The sequence below is a fragment of the Podarcis bocagei genome (assembly GCF_964188305.1).
Source record: "Podarcis bocagei genome assembly, chromosome: 11".
NCBI classification, from domain to species: Eukaryota; Metazoa; Chordata; class Lepidosauria; order Squamata; family Lacertidae; genus Podarcis; species Podarcis bocagei.
The window spans coordinates 59057202-59076319 of NC_138136.1; the positions used below are offsets into that span (position 1 = coordinate 59057202).

General features: G+C 45.7%; 1 protein-coding gene across 2 annotated transcripts in view; it reads right to left on the minus strand.

Moving 5' to 3' along the window:
- Nucleotides 1-5361: 5361 nt before the first annotated feature.
- The window catches only part of PIK3C3 (phosphatidylinositol 3-kinase catalytic subunit type 3), a 117737-nt gene continuing 103980 nt past the window's right edge, over nucleotides 5362-19118 (minus strand). For both annotated transcript variants that reach the window (XM_081212737.1, XM_081212736.1), the window contains 2 exons: nucleotides 13632-13757; nucleotides 5362-6013 (listed from right to left, as the gene is read on the minus strand). In XM_081212737.1, coding sequence (XP_081068863.1) covers nucleotides 5999-6013; nucleotides 13632-13757 — 141 coding nt within the window. In that variant the 3' untranslated portion in view covers nucleotides 5362-5998. The remainder of the gene's footprint in view (nucleotides 6014-13631; nucleotides 13758-19118) is intronic.

Here is a 19118-nt window from a genome sequence, read left to right on the forward strand (position 1 = left end):
TCCTTAGTAGGAGTCTCACATGAGAAAAACTGAGACGAGTTACGGTTCCTAACTTTTAATTCAGCTCCTGCGGTTGTTTCTTTCCATAGCAGCCAGTTGCTCAGACATCTGTAATCATATTCATCACCATGCCAGGAATAGCCATTTTCTTGTGCTGATCTCTGAAGATCAAGCTGCTGGTAAAGGCAGAAGAGCAAGGTGGGCGTTGATTCATTCCTGATCAGTTGGCAACTCTATGTCTGGTAAGCAGGGGCAAATTATATTCCCCTTTAGGAAATCTGGTCGAAAACTTCCAATGAAATCTCAATAACATCCAATGCAAATCACAAGATTGAGGCCCTCCTTGAGATTGTCTAAAGGCGACACATTTTTCATATACTTCTGAATTATTACTCACCCCATTTTTAAATGAAAAATTAGATCAGCTAAGTGCATCACTTTGATAAAAGCTATGCAAATCTTTATATACAGACCCCATCTATAATGGTGACAGCTCCGATAAAGTATTTGATTCCAGCTTCAAAGAGGAGACCCAACTATTTTCTGTAAACGAAAGCTATTCTTTCTTTGTTTCGTTTTTAAATAAAGGCTTCTGCCTTCCCCCCTGCTATTTCTGACAGTTACAAATTACATATATTATTTACTGTGCTTTCCTTCAACTCCCTGAAATAATTAATACTATAAATAAGACAATGGCTAGAAATAAATACTTTTTCCCCTCCAGTGTGGGCTTGGCAGAATTTGAGAAAGTGCACAGTCAGTTATACTGAGCATTTGGCTTTCAAGCAGAGAATAACTTTTAGACTCCTCCAATGGGTTGTGTAGAAAGACTGTCAAGGTGCTCTTAAGCACCATTTCCAGGCAAGATGCCCCACGCAGGGGAGACTGTGAAAATGTGTTGTTCTTCTCCTGCCTATAGGGAGAAATCTGTGACTCAAATGGTAGGCGGTGTATACTTGCAAGATAAAAGAAGATAAAAGAAAGAACTTTGCTGCCAAAAATGTGGTCCAATATTACAGTGAGCACCTTATTTAATGATGTAGGTTCCCCCATTGCCTTACAACAGCTAGAATTTGCAAAGCTCTCTTTGACATCACAGCAGTTGAGCCAATAACCTCAGCCAGAAGCATGATTCTTGGGCAAGCTGAGTCACTCACAGGAGCAACGAGGAGCCAATGGATCTCTGAAAGACACAGAATAACTGTAACTGCTGGTGGTGTTTCAGCACTAAAAGCAAGAAATCACCCGCACCACTGTCCGGTCTTAAAAAACAAAACAAAACAAAATTTGACTGTTCAGTTATCTACCTGCCCTTCCACCTTCCTCACGAAAGCATCATATTGCATTAGTTCCTCTAGCTAATTTGGTCCATAGCTGCCAAGAGTCCCTTATTTGGTGGGACAGTCCCTTATCCCAGCATCATGTCCCGCTGCTGTCCCTTATTGATGATGTCCCTTAAATTTCCCGGGTTTCAAAGGAAGCAGCTCCTCTCCCTCCCTCCCTGCCGGCCAGGGAGGAGGGAGTCTCCAACTGTGTTGCTTGGCTGCGTTGCTCACCCAATAAGGAGTCTAAGAACGACTGTGGGGGTGGAGCTTGCATGCCTTGTGCCAATCAAATCGGCCGCGTTGCCTGGGGACTCGCCTTTGCTCAGTGCTTCCCAGCAGAGAGGTGACGGTGGTTTTCCTTGCTGCATCCCCTTTGCCAGGTTGCTGCGCTATGGGAACCACTGCTTGAGGCTTCGTTTGGCTGCTGGCTGGGCTTTCTGCCTTTGGCTTGGAGGGGTTCAGAAGTCGAGTATACCTGTGCTGGGAAAATCCCTTATTTTGGCTGCTGATCCCTTATTTTTCAAGGCTGCTGGTCCCTTATTTTCAAATCTGTAAGTTGACAGCTATGATTTGGTCACATTGAACACCTGGTTACCCCCCCCCCCACCTTGAAAAACAAAATTCCTTCTGCAGCGACCTGACCTTTTGCTCTGTTGCCTTCATCAGCTTGCTTTGTACACCTGGGTACTGCCTTGAAATGACTCCCAGACATGCTGCTCAGATAGCGAGGTTTCAAAGAGATGGAGAGCCGGCGAGCATAGCTAGGTTTCTTTAGCAGCATCACCATTTTATTGTGGGGAAAGAGATACTATATATTAATGAAGGAAGGTATCAAAAATGGTGGGGTCTGAAACATAATGTTTCAGGGTCCAAAGTCCACTGAAAATCTGGGGATGCCTCGACTGTTTCACTCCCCGAGCTACAACCTTTCTCTTGCACGAGGTGACATGAAAAAAGAAATGTATCTATTTATGCACGGAACAGAGAAAGTGGAGAGAGAAGAGCTTTTCTCCTTATCTCCTAACACAAGTGTCCTGGTCCCGTGGGTGGGGGTTACTGTGCAGGGGTTACTGAGTCCGGTCCTAGGTCGAGGGTATGGAGGCTGTCCGTCAAGGGTGAAGCGGGGTCCAAGGCAAGGAGCCGGGCGTGATCAGGAACTCTGGAAGAGCAGGACAGGGTGCCGGCAGGAACAGGTTACCAACGATGTTGCTCCCACAACCTGAAACTGGGCGGGCTGACCTTTATCTCCTCTGAGGCATAGGGCAGCCCCAGTCCACAGGTGACTCGCCTCTCCTGGCCTGGAGGCGAGCACTCCTCCTGTGAGAACTTAGTTCCCTCCACCTCTCTGCCCTGAGCCTGTGCAGCTCAGGAGAGGCTGGAGTGTTACTGAACCCAGAGGCAACCTCACCTTCCCCTGACAGGGCTGGGAGAGGAGCACCTGCAGGCAACGGGTCCTCAATCACCTCCAGAGCCAGAGCGGATTCAGCTGGTGTCTCCTCCTGAGGATCCGGCACAGGTGAGAGCCCTTCAGGTTCAAGCCCCTGCCCCGGCTCAGCCGGCCCTGGAGGCGGGGACTCCTGTGCAGGCTGGGATTCCTCAGGTTCAGCCTCTGAATCAGATTCCCAGGCCATCACAAGAACCCATGGAGCTGAATGCTGGACTATTCCGGAGAGATAAAAGAAAGTATTTCTTCATGAAGTGCACAGTTAAACTGTGGCGCTTGCTCCCACAGGAGGCAGTGACGGCGAACAACCTGGGTGGTTTTGGAGAAATTCATGGAGAACAAAGACTATCAATGGCTCCTAGCCATGATGGTAATGCTCTGCTTCCATGGTTGGAGGCAATAATACTTATGAATAATGAGCAGTAGTGAACAGCCCAGCAGTAGAAGCTACCATGTGTTCCAGCCCACACATAAGGGACCACTGCACTGGAGAACAGGTCAATCATAACAAACCAAGAAGCTTAGCACAGGAAGGTGCCATTTCCTACAGCAGTGCTGGCTGACGCTGATGGGGGTTGTAGTCAAAAATATCTGGAAGAGACCAGGTTGAGGAAGGCTGCCTTAAAGGTTTGTGGGCAAGCAAGAACATGCTATAAATACAATGCACAGATCCACGCAGGACAGGCTTCCTAGTTGTCTTGGCAGCAAAGTTATCCACCGTCAAGTAGGAGTAGGTGGTTTAACTCATTGAAATGTTTCTGATAAATCTGGAATAAAACAGTGGCCAATAATTTATCCCAACGATTGCATCTCAGGAGAGCCCGTGTGGTGTAGTGGTTAAGAGCAATAGACTTGTAATCTGGGGAACCGGGTTCGCGTTTCCGCTCCTCCACATGCAGCTGCTGGTGACCTTGGGCTAGTCACACTTCTCTGAAGTCTCTCAGCCCCACTCACCTCACAGAGTGTTTGTTGTGGGGGAGGAAGGGAAAGGAGATTGTTAGCCGCTTTGAGACTCCTGAAGGGGAGTGATAAAGCGGGATATCAAATCCAAACTCCTCTTCTTCTTCTCATGTCTTTTGTCCATAGGTGTTGAAGAAATGGCTGCTGTCCAATGTCCTGAAACAGGACTTTGGTTTCTAGCCATGCTGCTATCAGAGGTGCTGAAATTCAATTGGATTCCTCCCTGGCATTCCTCAAACCTCTTGAACCAACTGAAACAAATAACCATTGGTGTCTCTAAGTGTGATAAGCTGGCTATTTTGGTTAGAAAGGTTGCCTTGTTCTCAGAAAACCCTTCAGTATTTCTGTCTGGGTTTTTATAGTTGGGGGAGAAAGCCTCTCTTGCAATTAAAATCTCTTCAGAGTCAGAAGCCTCTGCAGTGGTGGCGGCTGCTGAAAGCAGCAATATTGCTATATATAGCCCAGGAGAACAATCTAATTTTACAGTTTCCACTTCCACCCAAAGGCAACATGTTTCCAGTACTGGAGAAAATAAAGACGGCACAAAGGTGACACTTGGATAAGAGGGGTGGGGGGAGTTGATAATAGAGCTATTACATTCTAAAACCCACCCCAAAATATTTTGGCTTGGTATGGAACGTTTAAAATATATATATACAGTGGTGCCTCGCAAGACGAAATTAATCCGTTCCGCGAGTCTCTTCGTCTTGCGGTTTTTTTCGTCTTGCGAAGCACGGCTATTAACGGCTTAGCGGCTTTAAGAAAAAGGAAACAAACTTGCAAGAACTCGCAAGACGTTTTGTCTTGCGAAGCAAGCCCATAGGGAAATTCGTCTTGCGAAGCAACTCAAAAAACGGAAAACCCTTTCGTCTAGCGAGTTTTTCATCTTGCGAGGCATTCGTCTTGCGGGGCACCACTGTATATACGGTGCCCTGCAAATTGAAGCCTCACAGTAGGTTTCCTACCCCATATTGTCCAGTTCATTTAATCCCATGGTTTAGGTAAGATTATGATGCTGGGTTTCTATGCCTCAGCTAACGTAGGAGGCTGCATTGTATCAAGTCTGTCTGTGGGTCCATCTAGTTCAGTACTGTCAGCACTGACTGGTAGCGTCTCTCCAGAATTTCAGGCAGAGTTCTCTCTCCCAGTCCTAACTGGCGATGCCAAGGGTTGAACCTGGCAGTTTCTTCATGTAAATCAAATGCCCTGCCACTGAGATATAGCTCATCTCTAACATAGTAGAGAAGTAAAATGTACACTGCAAGACTGGCTTACAGTAAGACTGGCTCAGCTGTATTCAGAGTAGGCCCATTGGAATAAATGGACAATAACGTAATTGCAGTGGGCCTAGTCTGGACAGAACTTCATTGAATACAACATATTGACCGCATAATATACTCTGCTGGAAATATGAAATAAATCAACATTTACTGTGTTTTGCAACTGAGGGCACATGCATACTGACAAATGAGCATGGAAAAGTTACAGGGATTTTTTACAACGTGGCAATGTTCAGCTGTAAGATATGGTGGTGTAAATATTTTTCCATCTGGAATAGAGATCATCAGAAAATTTAAGAATTTCTACCCAAGAGCTGAGAAAGACAAAGGAGGAGTCTTAAAATAAGAGAGGTTGCATCAAAAGAAATTTATTAGTCTTGGAATATTTAGTCAATGTACATTATTTTTTATTGAGAGAATGAAAGCATTGAATCTCTCTATCTTTAAGGGCTTTTTAAGACCTTCAGTGATATTTAGCTTTTTTTTCCATTGTGGGTGGGCTCTTGCTGACACTTTGGAAGACAGCTGTCGCCAAAAGAAAGAATCACACAGCTGCTTATTCCCAATGACAATTTGGACAAGTCCTATCAGTGAACCCCAAACTTCAGTTCCCATGTCCACAATCAGCTTTGACAATACTTTTCTTTCCATTAATTAAAATGGACATTTTGTAACACGTGCTCCTATAGACACCAGCCAAGTTAAGCGCAGTGGTAAGCTTCAGTTTCTGACTCCAACATCAGGTGTAGAGAAACACTTAGAAGGCATTCTTCTTTTCATAGTATTTGCATTTGGAGGGATGCTGCTCTCTTTTCCAGACTTCATGGTGGAAATGTCTAGGCACCAAAACACATTCTTGAACTTGTCTTAATGGAAACCCAGACGAGGCAAACTATCTGAGCTGCTAAAATGTTCAGTACACTCTGCTGGGTGCCATCTTGCACAGCTTAACACACAGCCATGTGGTTTCCTCCAGAAGCTGATGGGGCTCATTTTCTCCAGTACTAAATAAGAGAGGGAAAGACAGAAAGAAAACAAACATAAAGTAAGGCATCAATTTGGCTTGGATGTTGTAGGTCGCTTTACTTGTTGCCTTCCCCAAGACTAACTGCACTGGGGGGAAACGTTTATTGGGCTGGTTCTGAAAGACTTCAGAAAGGTGGATGGCAACCTTCGAGTGGGTGTTCACGCACAGGTGTCTAATTTCCAAGGGAAGTCATCATTAAAAATCTAATGGGCTTAAAAAAATAATTTAACAAGGTTTATATATTGGTTAGTACTAACACCCACACCCCTAAAAGCAATTTATTTTAAATAATATAATATATTGATAAGAAAATACCAACAATATCAACAGACTTTAAAAGCAAGCAGACATAATCTAAGTACCAAAATACAGTTAAAACCTACAGCTTTAATCAAGTAATGCACAATGAAATTACATGTCAAACAAACAAGCAAAATGGTTTTAGCAGCTGGTGAAAGTAATACATAGAATCATAGAATCATAGAGTTGGAAGAGACCACAAGGGCCATTGAGTCCAACCCCCTGCCAAGCAGGAAACACCATCAGATCACTCCTGACATATGGTTGTCAAGCCTCTGCTTAAAGACCTCCAAAGAAGGAGACTCCACCACACTCCTTGGCAGCAAATTCCACTGTCAAACAGCTCTTACTGTCAGGAAGTTCTTCCTAATGTTTAGGTGGAATCTTCTTTCTTGTAGTTTGGATCCATTGCTCCGTGTCCGCTTCTCTGGAGCAGCAGAAAACAACCTTTCTCCCTCCTCTATGTGACATCCTTTTATATATTTGAACATGGCTATCATATCACCCCTTAACCTCCTCTTCTCCAGGCTAAGCATGCCCAGCTCCCTTAGCCGTTCCTAATACAGCAAAGACTCCTGCCTAGTGTCAATGAGCAGGGAGTTCCAGAGGTGCTGCTGCACCAAAAGATTCACTGGAAGTGAAAAATAAACATTGTATGGCAAATGAGAAGGCAAATGCCCAACACTTTCAATAATAGGCTAGTTTTTGTGTCATCATGGTTTGGAGGACTTAGCCCTTTCTGCTTGGTTAACCTGTCCTTTGAGTCCTCAGTTATTTTGTAGATCTCTCATATTCTGGTCTTGGGGTTCAAGTCATAGCACACCAAATCATGTCACTTAGCACTGATGTAGCAGATTGAAGAGTCCAAAATGCTTCGTATGATTTATCTCAAAGTGGTTGTTGCAATAAACCTATGGAAGTAGAGCTGTGTTATTAACTCCGCATCACCAACCAGTAAGGCAAAAAAAGAGAGGTAAAGGACCCCTAGATGGTTAAGTTCAGTCAAAGGTGACTATGGGGTTGTGGCGCTCATCTCACTTTCAGGCCGAGGGAGCCGGCGTTTGTCCACAGACAGCTTTCTGGGTCATGTGGCCAGCATGACTAAGCCACTTCTGGTGCAACGGACACTGTGACGGAAGCCAAAGCACATGGAAATGCCATTTACCTTCCCACCACAGTGGTACCTTTTTATCTACTTGCACTTGTGTGCTTTTGAACTGCTGGGTTGGCAGGAGCTGGGACAGAGCAACGGGAGCTCACTCTGTCACAGGGATTTGAACCTCTGACCTTCTGATCGGCAAACCCAAGAGGCTCAGTGGTTTAGACCACAGCGCCATCTGCCTCCCTGCACCAACAAGAATGTCTCTGAGGAACAGTTGCTGGGAACTGGAGAATGGAGAGTGTTCTTGTGGCTTGATGGTTTGTCACTGGAGCATCTGCTTGGCCACTGTGAGAATAGGATGCTGGAATAGCCTTTGGCCTGATCCATCAGGGCTTTTATTATGAGGAGATGAGGCTGAGGGACAGCGACTCAGGCAAACTGGCGAACTCCCAGCAAAGCACACAAATCACTTGGCAGGGCTTTTAATTTGGGTTGTCTTACAATCCTAATGGGTAAAACTGGGTCGAATGAACCATTCAGACACATCCCTCATTTGCAATGCTGCTTAACCCAATAATTCTGGGAAGTAACCGAATCCGAGCATGTAATTTATCAATATCTATCAAAGACGGCAAATCAGTTTTGGGCTCCATTCATTTGGGAATGGCAAAATCAGATTTAGACACCTCTTCTCTGTGAAAAGAACCAGCAGCGATACTAAAATGAAGAGAGTGGTAGACGGAGACTAGAATTTAACATTATTAACAACAGGTTTCCCACTTTTTTTATTGGGAGCGACAGCACAGGACTTGCCCAATAACACTAGCACACAGACCTCTTTATGCAAAGATTCCCAAATGGTATTCAGAGGCACGCACTCGTGCTGTGAGCCAGGTTGAAGTTTGCTATGAAAAAAGAAAAGAAAAACTAGGGCTGAGCTGAATATTTCCCCCCACTCTCAAGGGATCACTCACAAAAGCAATTCAGTTTTACATTGAAAGCTGGGAAGTGGCTTGCCTCTTCGGCACACGTGTTCCAAGCACGAAAAAGAAACCTCTGATCCTTCAATAGTTTCTTCCATTGCATTTGTTGAAAACTTTTGGCTCTCCCTGATGGTGTTGCTATCGTTGAAATGATTTCTATGCCGCCTTTCATTTCAAGAAGAAACACCAAACAAAATAACCGAAACAAACCAGTTATAAAATACAGCTACCTACAATTAAAATACACAATAAAGCAACCGCATTAAGACATCCATAAAGGTAAAGGTAAAGGACCCCTGACAGTTAAGTCCAGTCGTGAACGACTCTGGGGTTGCAGCGCTCATCTCGCTTTACTGGCCGAGATGCATTTGTACATTGCAGATACCATCCCTTTGCCGTGTCCCTTTGTTGTTAGGAGGAGGTTTTCAAAGTACAAAATCGTACTCCAAAATCCCACAAACTCCCTAGTCCAGCCTTTCTCAACCTGTGGGTCCCCAGATGTTGTTGAACTACAACTCCCACCACCCCTAGCTAGCAAGGCCAGAGCTTAGGGATGATGGGAGTTGTAGTCCAACAACATCTGGGGACCCACAGGTTGAGAAATGCTAAATTTGAGACCAACTACCTGCAGTGCAGGAATACTTTGCCCAAAGTGGGGCTTGAACCCACGACCTCGAGATTAAGAGTTTCCCGCTGTACTGATTGAGCTACTCCTCATCAATCAGGACTTGTGTAGATGCTGATTTACACCCCTGTCTGTTTTGCCCTCTTTTCTACAAATCTGTAATAAAGGGATTTCACATTCTAAGTTGGGCACATGGCAGTTCCCCCAACTCTCCACTCTCAGTTTTAACCATTCGAAGCACATGCCTCCCCAGCACAACTTTCGTCTGATACCTGCATACAACAACTATATTTTGCAAAGGCATATGTTAAGATCTTTCGTATCTTTCGTCTGATACATGTATACAACAGCTATACTTTGCAAAGGCATATGTGGAACATTACAAAGAAAAAGTTCATTTCCTGCAAGCACTGCTTCTCAAAGTTGTCGCGTCTGACACTTGTGTCCGTAAAGACCTACGTGGAACACGAAAAAGCTTCTATTTGGACATTATGTATATAAGAACTGAGCTATTTGTATTTCCTGTTCAAAATGTTGGTCTTTAATTGCGTCTACTTAATTTGATAATGTGAAAAGAGGTATGTTTAATAATAATAATTTATTATTTATACCCCGCCCATCTGGCTGGGCCTCCCCAGCCACTCTGGGCGGCTTCCATAGAAACCAAAAATACAGTAAAATATCACACGTTAAAAACTTCCCTGAGCAGAGCTGCCTTAAGATGTCTTCTGAATGTCAAGTAGTTGTTTATCGCTTTGACATCTGCTGGAAGGGCGTTCCACAGGGCGGGCGCCACTACCGAGAAGGCCCTCTGCCTGGTTCCCTGTAGCTTTGCTTCTCGCAATGAGGGAACCGCCAGAAGGCCCTCGGCGCTGGACCTCAGCGTCCGGGCAGAATGATGGGGGTGGAGACGCTCCTTCAGGTATACTGGACCGAGGCCGTTTAGGGCTTTAAAGGTCAGCACCAACACTTTGAATTGTGCACGGAAATGTACTGGGAACCAATGTAGGTCTTTCAAGACCGGTGTTATATGGTCTCGGCAGCCGCCCCCAGTCACCAGTCTAGCTGCCGCATTCTGGAGTAGTTGTATGTTTATATGATGTATAAAGAATTCATATGGTTAAACATAGCCTGTTATGTTGTGGGTGTTATTATTATCCCCAGCACAACATGCAGGCCAGAGTGCCAATCACAAACTTTCAAACTTTGTTGCAGCTGGAGTGCATCTCTCTGCTTTTTAAAAAGGCTGCATTATCTTGCAGACGGGCTTCCAATGAGAAACCGTCAATGGTTGGTCATACTGTGGCACTGAGGCCACGTGGAACTTGATGCTTTCCAGTTAATTAAACTTGATACCCATCAGTAATAATATATATTTACTTCTGGAAAATAAAATAAAAAATAAAAAATAAAGAGCCTCGTAAAATGTGGTGATCTGGAATAATAGCTGGGGCTGCTGGTTTCGCCGGTTGAGATAAGAGGCTTTAATAATGTCAGCGGCTACAGAAGCCCATTGTATTTCAACAGCGTCACACGCCAATTTGCACAGGATTTAAAGCAGCAATTATTTTTGCCCCTAATTAATATAAGTCCTGGAGAAAGCCATGGGAAGCATATCCAGTCCCAAGAATAAACAACTGAAGCCTGGGAACTGGTACAGCAAACTTCTGCTACATCCTCTTTCCTCAAAAGGTGAACACAGTTGACTAGTTGTCATTGCCTTCATCAACCTGCTGCCCTTTGTATGTCTTGGACTACAAACTCTCCCAACATCAAGTCATCTTCAAGCTCAGCCTCACCTACAGCACATTACAATAAACCAATCTGGAAGTTACCAGAGCATGGAGTACAGTGGACAAGTCATTTCTGCCCCAAAGGGTCTCTAAGTGGTGAACTACCCAGGGGTGGAAGAAAGCTCTCCTAGCCACTGAGGCCATCTGAGCCTCCACTGACAAGTGATGATTCCAGGAGCTTAGATGTAAGTGATGCTGAAGATCTGATGCTTTAAAAGCACCACCAACAAAACAGCAGCAGCAACCACCACCACCACCACCACAACAGAAGGAAGTTGAAGATCTCATGTACTAGCAAAGCACAGCCTGAGGAAACTTTCAATTGCACCATAACAGAATGGTTTTGCGGTTGTAAAACTCCTGGCAAAAGGAGGGAGTGAAATGTTATGAATGAATGAGACCGACTGGAAAAATAAAACACGAAGAAGCAAAAATGGATGACCAAGATCAAATCTGTAAAACTCTTGATTTATTAGCCCAACCTGGAAAGAACATTAATGCGCTGCTGGCACAAGAACGCTTGAGAAATGAGTACCCATCACAAAAGAATCTGCTACCTTCCACCCACCAACCCTTGCGGAGGGCAAATGGAGAGGACTGTGGGTAGCCTTTTTCTTTTGACCATTAGGATCTAATCCATGGTCTTTGGTGTGCCAATATCATTTTTAAAAGGGGGAAAACAGGGCAGCACTTCATATCAATAATGTGCATATCCAGTTACTGCAGTTGTGTGTTTACATCACAGTGTCCGGGATACAAGTTGTTTGAGGACAAACAACAGGAAAAAGCTCTCATGCTGTACTTAAGGTCTGCCTGGAAGTCTCTGGTTGGGCATTGCTGGAAATGAGATGCTGGTATAGAGAAGCTTTTGGTCTGATGCAGCAGGGATCTTTAGGTGTTGTTGCTCTGGTCCAAGATTCCTGCCATGGACTGAGATATAGAAGGCTAAGTGACCATGACTGCACATTCAGATGAAAGCTAACTATGCTGTAGTGTGCCACTAGAGAGCATCTTATGGGACCCTGAAGGAAAGGCAGGTTTTTTCCTCCTCTTTGGGGGGTCTCCATCTGGAACTTGAGGAGCAGGAAGCACTCAAATTTGTAAGGCGAGCCAGGTTGGGTGACCCAGCACGAGCTCTGGAGGCACCAAATTCCAGCTCAGAAAGTGAGCCTGAACATGACAGCCCTGGGCTAGGAATCCTAGATGCAGCACTTCTGCGCTAGAATCCCCAGTGGAACCAGGGACTTCAGGGTTTCCAGTTCCTTGCTCATCACATGGGGGTGCCTCTTTAAGGCTCCCCATTACGCAGCTGAGGGACACATGTCGTATGGAACCTGGGGAATGGTAGGCAGGATCAAAAGGTAGAAGAAATGCATTTGGGGACAAGGTGCCTTCAGGACATGCAATCAGCTCCTAGTGACCTGTCCAGGGTCCTGAAAGCTGGGCACCACATGCCCTCCCCTGCAGTTGTGCTCCAGATCAGAGATTCCTTCCAGCCCTGCTGATTCCTCCTCATCTTCTTTGCTATGCCCTCTGCCTCCCCTGGGTGGCTCTGCTTTCTTGTGATTTGACATTCTCATCTGTATAGCCTAGTTGACAGAGACAGAGTGTTCTATTCTGGCTATGCCACATGCTTCTCCTGGACAGGAAGAAATCAGATGCAATGAAAACAGCACGCTTGGATCCTCTGCCACAGACCTGCTGGGATGTGCAGTGAGTTACAATGCAAAATCTGACTCGGGTGCCAAAGAATCAATTGTCCCAAGGTCTTGCTAAGCCAGGAGACCTTCACAAAGAGTTCTGTTGCCACTGTGAATGCTGGCAGACTGGAATTCTGTAGCTTGGCAAGGGGGCTGTGGAGACCACAGGGCCTCTGAAATATAGAATCATAGAGTTGGAAGGGAACCCCAAGGATCATGTACCGTATTTTTCGCTCTATAAGACACACCAGACCATAGTTTTTGGAGGAGGAAAACAAGAAAAAAAATATTCTGAATCCCAGAAGCCAGAACAGCAAGAGGGATCTGGCTTTAGGGATAGCCTCTTGCTGTTCTGGCTTCTGGGATAGCCACTGAAGCCTCTCCCGGGCAGCGGGATGAAGGTTCCCCCAACAGCACACTCCCTTTAAAGAGTGTGCGGAGTGTGTGTGTGACTCTTGGGGGCTTTCTCCCTCCTCAGGGAAAAGCCCCCAAGAGCCGCACACACGCTCCACGGGGCTCTTTAAAGGGAGCACTGAGCAGAGCCTCCCGCCTGCATTCACTCCATAAGACGCACACATATTTCCCCTTACTTTTTAGGAGGGGAAAAGTGCGTCTTATAAAGCGAAAAATACGGTAGTCCAATCCCCTGCAATTTAGGAATATGCAACTGCTCCATACGGGGACTGAACCTGCAACGTTGGCGTTAACAGCACCATGCTCTAACCAACTGAGCTATCCTCTGAAGTGATCTGCTTCCCAAGCTACTGTTTTGCTTTTTAGATGGTTGTGTTTAGATGAGTGAGAGTGTGCATGTTTGTGAGTGTGTGTGAGTGTGTGTCTCAACCAAATCAGCTTGAGTGTCTCAGGTGCTAAAGAACTAAGATTATTCAGGGCAGACAGGGAACTGCATTCTCAAGTTTATACACTGTATGATTGACTTATTGAATTCACTGTTAGAATGGGTGAATAGGTATGGTATCCGGACAGCTTTTTTTTTTAAAAAAAGGAATAAAATAAATTCAGCGAGGAGTGACCTACTGGCAGCTACTACCTACAAAAAGAAAGACTTTTGGGCTCTTCTAATGTTCTTACCTGAGCAAACTTATGGATCTGCTCCACCATCGCAGCAAAGAGAGCATGGACACTTTCATCTATGAGGCTCTGCATGTAGTGAACAGCCTCCTCGTCAGAGAGATCCAGGCGGAACTTATCTTGCACCTGGGAAGGAAAGAAGAGAGCAGGAGAATGAATGTGATTTTGTACATTGTAATTACCATCCCTTTGCCGTGTCCCGTTGTTGTTAGGAGGAGGTTTTCAAAGTACAAAATCCTACTCCCAAATCCCACAACCCCCCTAGGCGTAATCAAAAAAACAATGGGAGGACAACATAGGCTATGAGATAAACCCCACTCAGTGGACCAGAATGTGGTCTAAATCTGTGGTGGCCCGTGTATGCTCTTCGCAATAAGCACCCTCTGCTCACTCAGAAATATATTTACAGTTTTTTATTTTACATATGTACAAGCAGCACATTACAATCATGCATCCGAATTATCCGGTTCAGATTCGGGGAGTGGTCTTCTCCTGCTTCTCCTCCAACAGAAAAGGCAGGGACGTTTCATGGGACGTCTCTGATCCTTTCATTTTAACTCTCTCCTTTCCTGAGCAGACAGCACGAGGACAGGCTCTCCGTCTGTTCCTGAACTTCCTGTGCGGTGCCGGGGCTCTGCCTTCAGCATCGGAGAGCCTTCCCACCTCCTGGCTCTCTCCCTCTTACCCATCCGTCACTCCCTCTGATTGTTCCAGCTCCTCAAAGGCGTTCCCTGGCAGCCCTGTGACAAAACCTCCCTTTAAATCCATATCAGCAAAAAGGGAAGAAGTTGCTCTGAAACTCATTTATAGATGGTACCCAATACCAAGGAAATGAGCGCTAACACACCCAGGAACCTCACCAAAATGCTGGGGAGGATGCACCTCCACAGGCACATGCTTCCACATATGGTGGGAATGCCCTCAAATCCAACTATTTTGGACAACAATCATACAAGAAATATGCAAAATAACTACGCAAGTATCAGAAGTCAGCCCAGAACTGGCCCCACTAAACAACGTCCAAGATAATAATGCCCACTCACATCATAAAGAGCTACTCTCAGCAGCCAGAAACATCATAGCCAGATATTGGAGAGACCTGTCAGGAGTAAGCATGGACCAACAGTATCAAATGGTATTGGAAACAGCCTTACAAGAAAAGCTAACCAATAGGCTGAACCTGACATGGGGACAAATAGAAGAAGACGCCTTCACCCCGGTATCACTCCCCTTTATCACATACACAGCCCAACAAGACAACAAGAAGAATCCGCCAAAAGCATACGAACCAATCTGGCTAACCCAATTCAAAAACACCCACTCACACGTCAAAACAAAGTTCACCACAGCCAATCACAAACAAACAACCACACCCTAGGCCAACCCCAACCACTCTCACAACCAAAGGAACAGAAGCGAATAGTAAAGAGAACCCACACAAGCGACGCTGACACAAAACCCCATACATACACTAAGTAGAACAGAAGCATCGTTACCCGACCCCACCCCCACTCAACATGGCCCCCTCCACCTCTTTCCCCCTTTTCTTCCTAATGTAACACTAATGTGAATTTAAGTTCCTTCTGCAGGGCCTGTAAGACAGAGCTATTCCGCCTGGCTTTCAATTTGAACTTAGACTGATCTTTATTCCCCTTCCTTCCCTCCCCTTTTTATGAAGATTACCTGCTCTGGGATCCCACAGCTAATTCTCCCCTGGTCTCCTCGCTGGCCCAAGTAGGACTAATTTAGCCAGCTAGTCCTGGTGATCAACTAAAGTTTATTGGATGGATTCCCCACCCCCGTCCCCAAATTGATTTTTGAATTCTGAATTTATTGTTATTCACATTTTATACTGTATTTTATGTTGTTTCAAATTTGTTGTTAGCCACCCTGAGCCCGGTTTCTGAACCAGGAAGGGCAGGGTATAAATAAATTTTTTATTATTATTATTATTATTATTATTATTATTATTATTATTATTATGTCTCAACAAATGAAACTGATCTGTAGAAAATGTAACTTGAAAAAAGAGACATTGCACATAGCTCTGTAAACCAAGAAATCTTTAAAAATAAGTGTGTTCTTTTTTAAAAATAAGGATGTGAAATATGCACAGGGATGCACCCCCCCCAAAGTTGCCTCGGAAGCTGCAAGCAATGCAAATACAGCGGCTCAACTGAAGAAGAAGAAGAGTTTGGATTTGATATCCCGCCTTTCACTCCCCTTCAGGAGTCTCAAAGCGGCTAACATTCTCCTTTCCCTTCCTCCCCCACAACAAACACTCTGAGAGGTGAGTGGGGCTGAGAGACTTCAGAGAAGTGTGACTGGCCCAAGGTCACCCAGCAGCTGTGTGTGGAGGAGCGGGGAAGCGAACCCGGTTACCCAGATTACGTGACTACCGCTCTTAACCACTACACCACACTGGCTCTCATGTGTTTGCTGTTTGCTGGAGCAGACTATTGCCTTGTTATATCACAGCTGAAAGAATCACAGAAGCATAGAACCTTAGAGTTGGAAGGGACTCTAAGGATCATTTAGTTCAACCCTCCTGCAATACAAAAATCACAGTTAAAGAATCCCTGAGAGAAGGCCATTCACCCTCTGTTTGAAAACCTTCAAGGAAGGAATGTTCACCACCTTCCAAGGTAGTCCATTCCATCATCTAATGGCTCTTACTGCCAGGACGTTCTTCCTAACATTTAGCTGGAATCAACTTTCTCATAATTTGAATCCATGAAAGGACTGGCTGCCAGTTAGCTACCTAGCTAAATCCAGGGTCCTGGTATTAGTGTAAAGGGAGCCCTGACCATTAGGTCCAGTCGTGGCTGACTCTGGGGTTGCGGCGCTCATCTCGCTTTATTGGCCGAGGTAGCTGGCGTACAGCTTCCGGGTCATGTGGCCAGCATGACTAAGCCGCTTCTGGCAAACCAGAGCAGTGCATGGAAACGCCGTTTAGCTTCCCGCCAGAGCGGTACCTATTTATCTACTTGCACTTTGTGCTTTCGAACAACTAGGTTGGCAGGAGCAGGGACCGAGCAGTGGGAACTCACCCTGTAGTGGGGATTTGAGCTGCCGACCTTCTGATCAGCAAGCCCTAGGCTCTGTGGTTTAACCCACAGCGCCACCCTAAATGGCTTGAGACCACACTATGGTTTCATTCCTTACATACCCAGCCTGTAATAGGTATGAGTTACTCGTGCGTAAACTGGTGCCTATCTCGGTTAATTTGCCTTGTTAAACCTTTCTGACTGCACAGCCCCTTCTCATCGCGGCTGCCTCAGTCACTGGCAGAATCCGTCAGTGGGTGTTTCTTGAACCTCTTCCAGCATAAAAGTTGTTTGACACCCAGTCTCCTCCTCCTCTCACTGCGCGGGAGTCTTCTGCGCAGGGAAGGCGTGGGTAGCGGAGGACCTGGGCTCTCCTCACTGATGTCCAGTGAAGAGTCCGGGAGCCCTCTCTCCAATTCCCCCGTCTGCCCCCCTTTATCCCCGGTGTTGCGCTGATTGGCTTCCCCCTCTACTGAGCTGTTTCTCCCCCTGCTGCTGGGTCCTTCGCCAGCATCATCTGGGAGCCTCCCCTTCGCCTCTCCCTCCGATGTCAGTTCCCTGACACAACCAATTGCTGCGGTCTGCTGAATATTCCATCTTATCAGAAGGTCCGTTCCACACAATGCTACTGAAACTTAGTGTTACTTAACTTTTGCAACTTCCTCCCGACAACCTTATCTGCCATGTCTACTGTCTTTTCAGCACCAACTGAAGACCTTCCTTCAACAAGCCTTTTGAGTGGAGATCTTCATCTGCATTAGAGTTGAAACTGATTTTACATTTGAAAGTGGTTGGTTTTTTTAAATGGTTTTAATTGTTTTTAAATACGAAATTGTGCAAGTGTTTTTATTGAGGATGCTTTCATTGTCAAAACACAACAAGGTATTTTACTGAAAGCAATTCAAAAAATGGAATTAGTGGCAGAAATACAATCTTGACAGACAACAGGCCAGGTGTATGGGCACGTGGTTTTGCACAGGCATAGGCAAACTCGGCCCTCCAGATGTTTTGGGACTACAACTCCCATGATCCCTAGCTAACAGGCCCAGTGGTCAGGGATGATGGGAATTGTAGTCTCAAAACATCTGGAGGGCCGAGTTTGCCTATGCCTGGTTTTGCATCTACACTTAATAGCTGTACAGTTTTGGGTCTTGCTGGGGAGGTTGTGGTGGAGGCTTTACTCCTTGCCCCTAGATATCCTCCCCTCATGTAACGTGGGGACAAGGGACAGGACTTACTCTACAGGGGCTGGGGTCCAGTGGTCGAACATCTGCCTTCATGCAGAAGGTTCCACATCTGGGCATCTCCAGGCAGGGCTGGAAAAGACCCCTGGTCTGATATCTTGGGAGAGCTGCTGCCAGTCAGTGTTGACAATACTGAGTGAGATGGACCAAGATACCGAGGTTCCCAAGGTAAGCAAATGCCATTTTCAGCTGGGATGGGGAAGCAGAGGATGTTTGTTGAGGTTGGGCAGGGTGAAAATGCATACGTTGGAGCTTTTTTAAAAAATAAGAAAGTGCCTTTTAGAACAACCCTACGGCTGTTCAGGGAAGCAGCATGGAAGCAGCACATAAGAGATGACAACAGCAGTTCCACCAAAGCCATCTCTGTATGGTGGGCAAGAATTAGATTAGCGGGGATTACATTTTTCATCTGTGAATTAGTTACTACACTCATTCAGTTTCTTGCCGCTGACAGCTGGGAGGCTTAAAAAGACTGCACTGAAATGTGTCAATGCTGGGCTTACATGGTGCGCAAGCCAAACGCCTGGAGTCCTAAAACTAAAAAAAAAAAGGGGGGGAGATGCAGGAACTTCCAAGTGTTCCTGATTCGCCCTTGCAGGCAATGCCGTGACCACTCCCTGTATGGAGGTGGTGGAGGAAAAAATATATCCATCAAGCGCTTTTCAAGGTTTTTGCATCCGAGGGCCAGAAAAGTGATCAGTAAAGTAACACCGGTCCTGAAAGACCTTCATTGGCTCCCAGTACGTTTCTGAGCACAATTCAAAGTGTTGGTGCTGACCTTTAAAGCCCTAAACGGCCTCGACCCAGTATACCTGGAGGAGCGTCTCCACCCCCATCGTTCTGCCCAGACACTGAGGTCCAGCTCTGAGGGCCTTCTGGTGGTTCCTTCATTGTGAGAAGTGAGGTTACAGGGAACCAGGCAGAGGGCCTTCTCGGTAGTGGCACCCGCCCTGTGGAACGCCCTCCCAGCAGATGTCAAGGCAATAAAAAACTGTTTTACTTTTAAAAGACAACTGAAGGAGGCCCTGTTTAGGGAGGTTTTTAATGTCTGATGCTGTATTGTTTTTAATATTTAGTTGGAAGCTGCCCAGAGTGGCTGAGGAAACCCAGCCAGATGGGCGGGGTATAAATAATAAATTATTATTATTATTATCACCACCAGCCGGCCACCCAGAATCTCATAAAGAACATGGCAG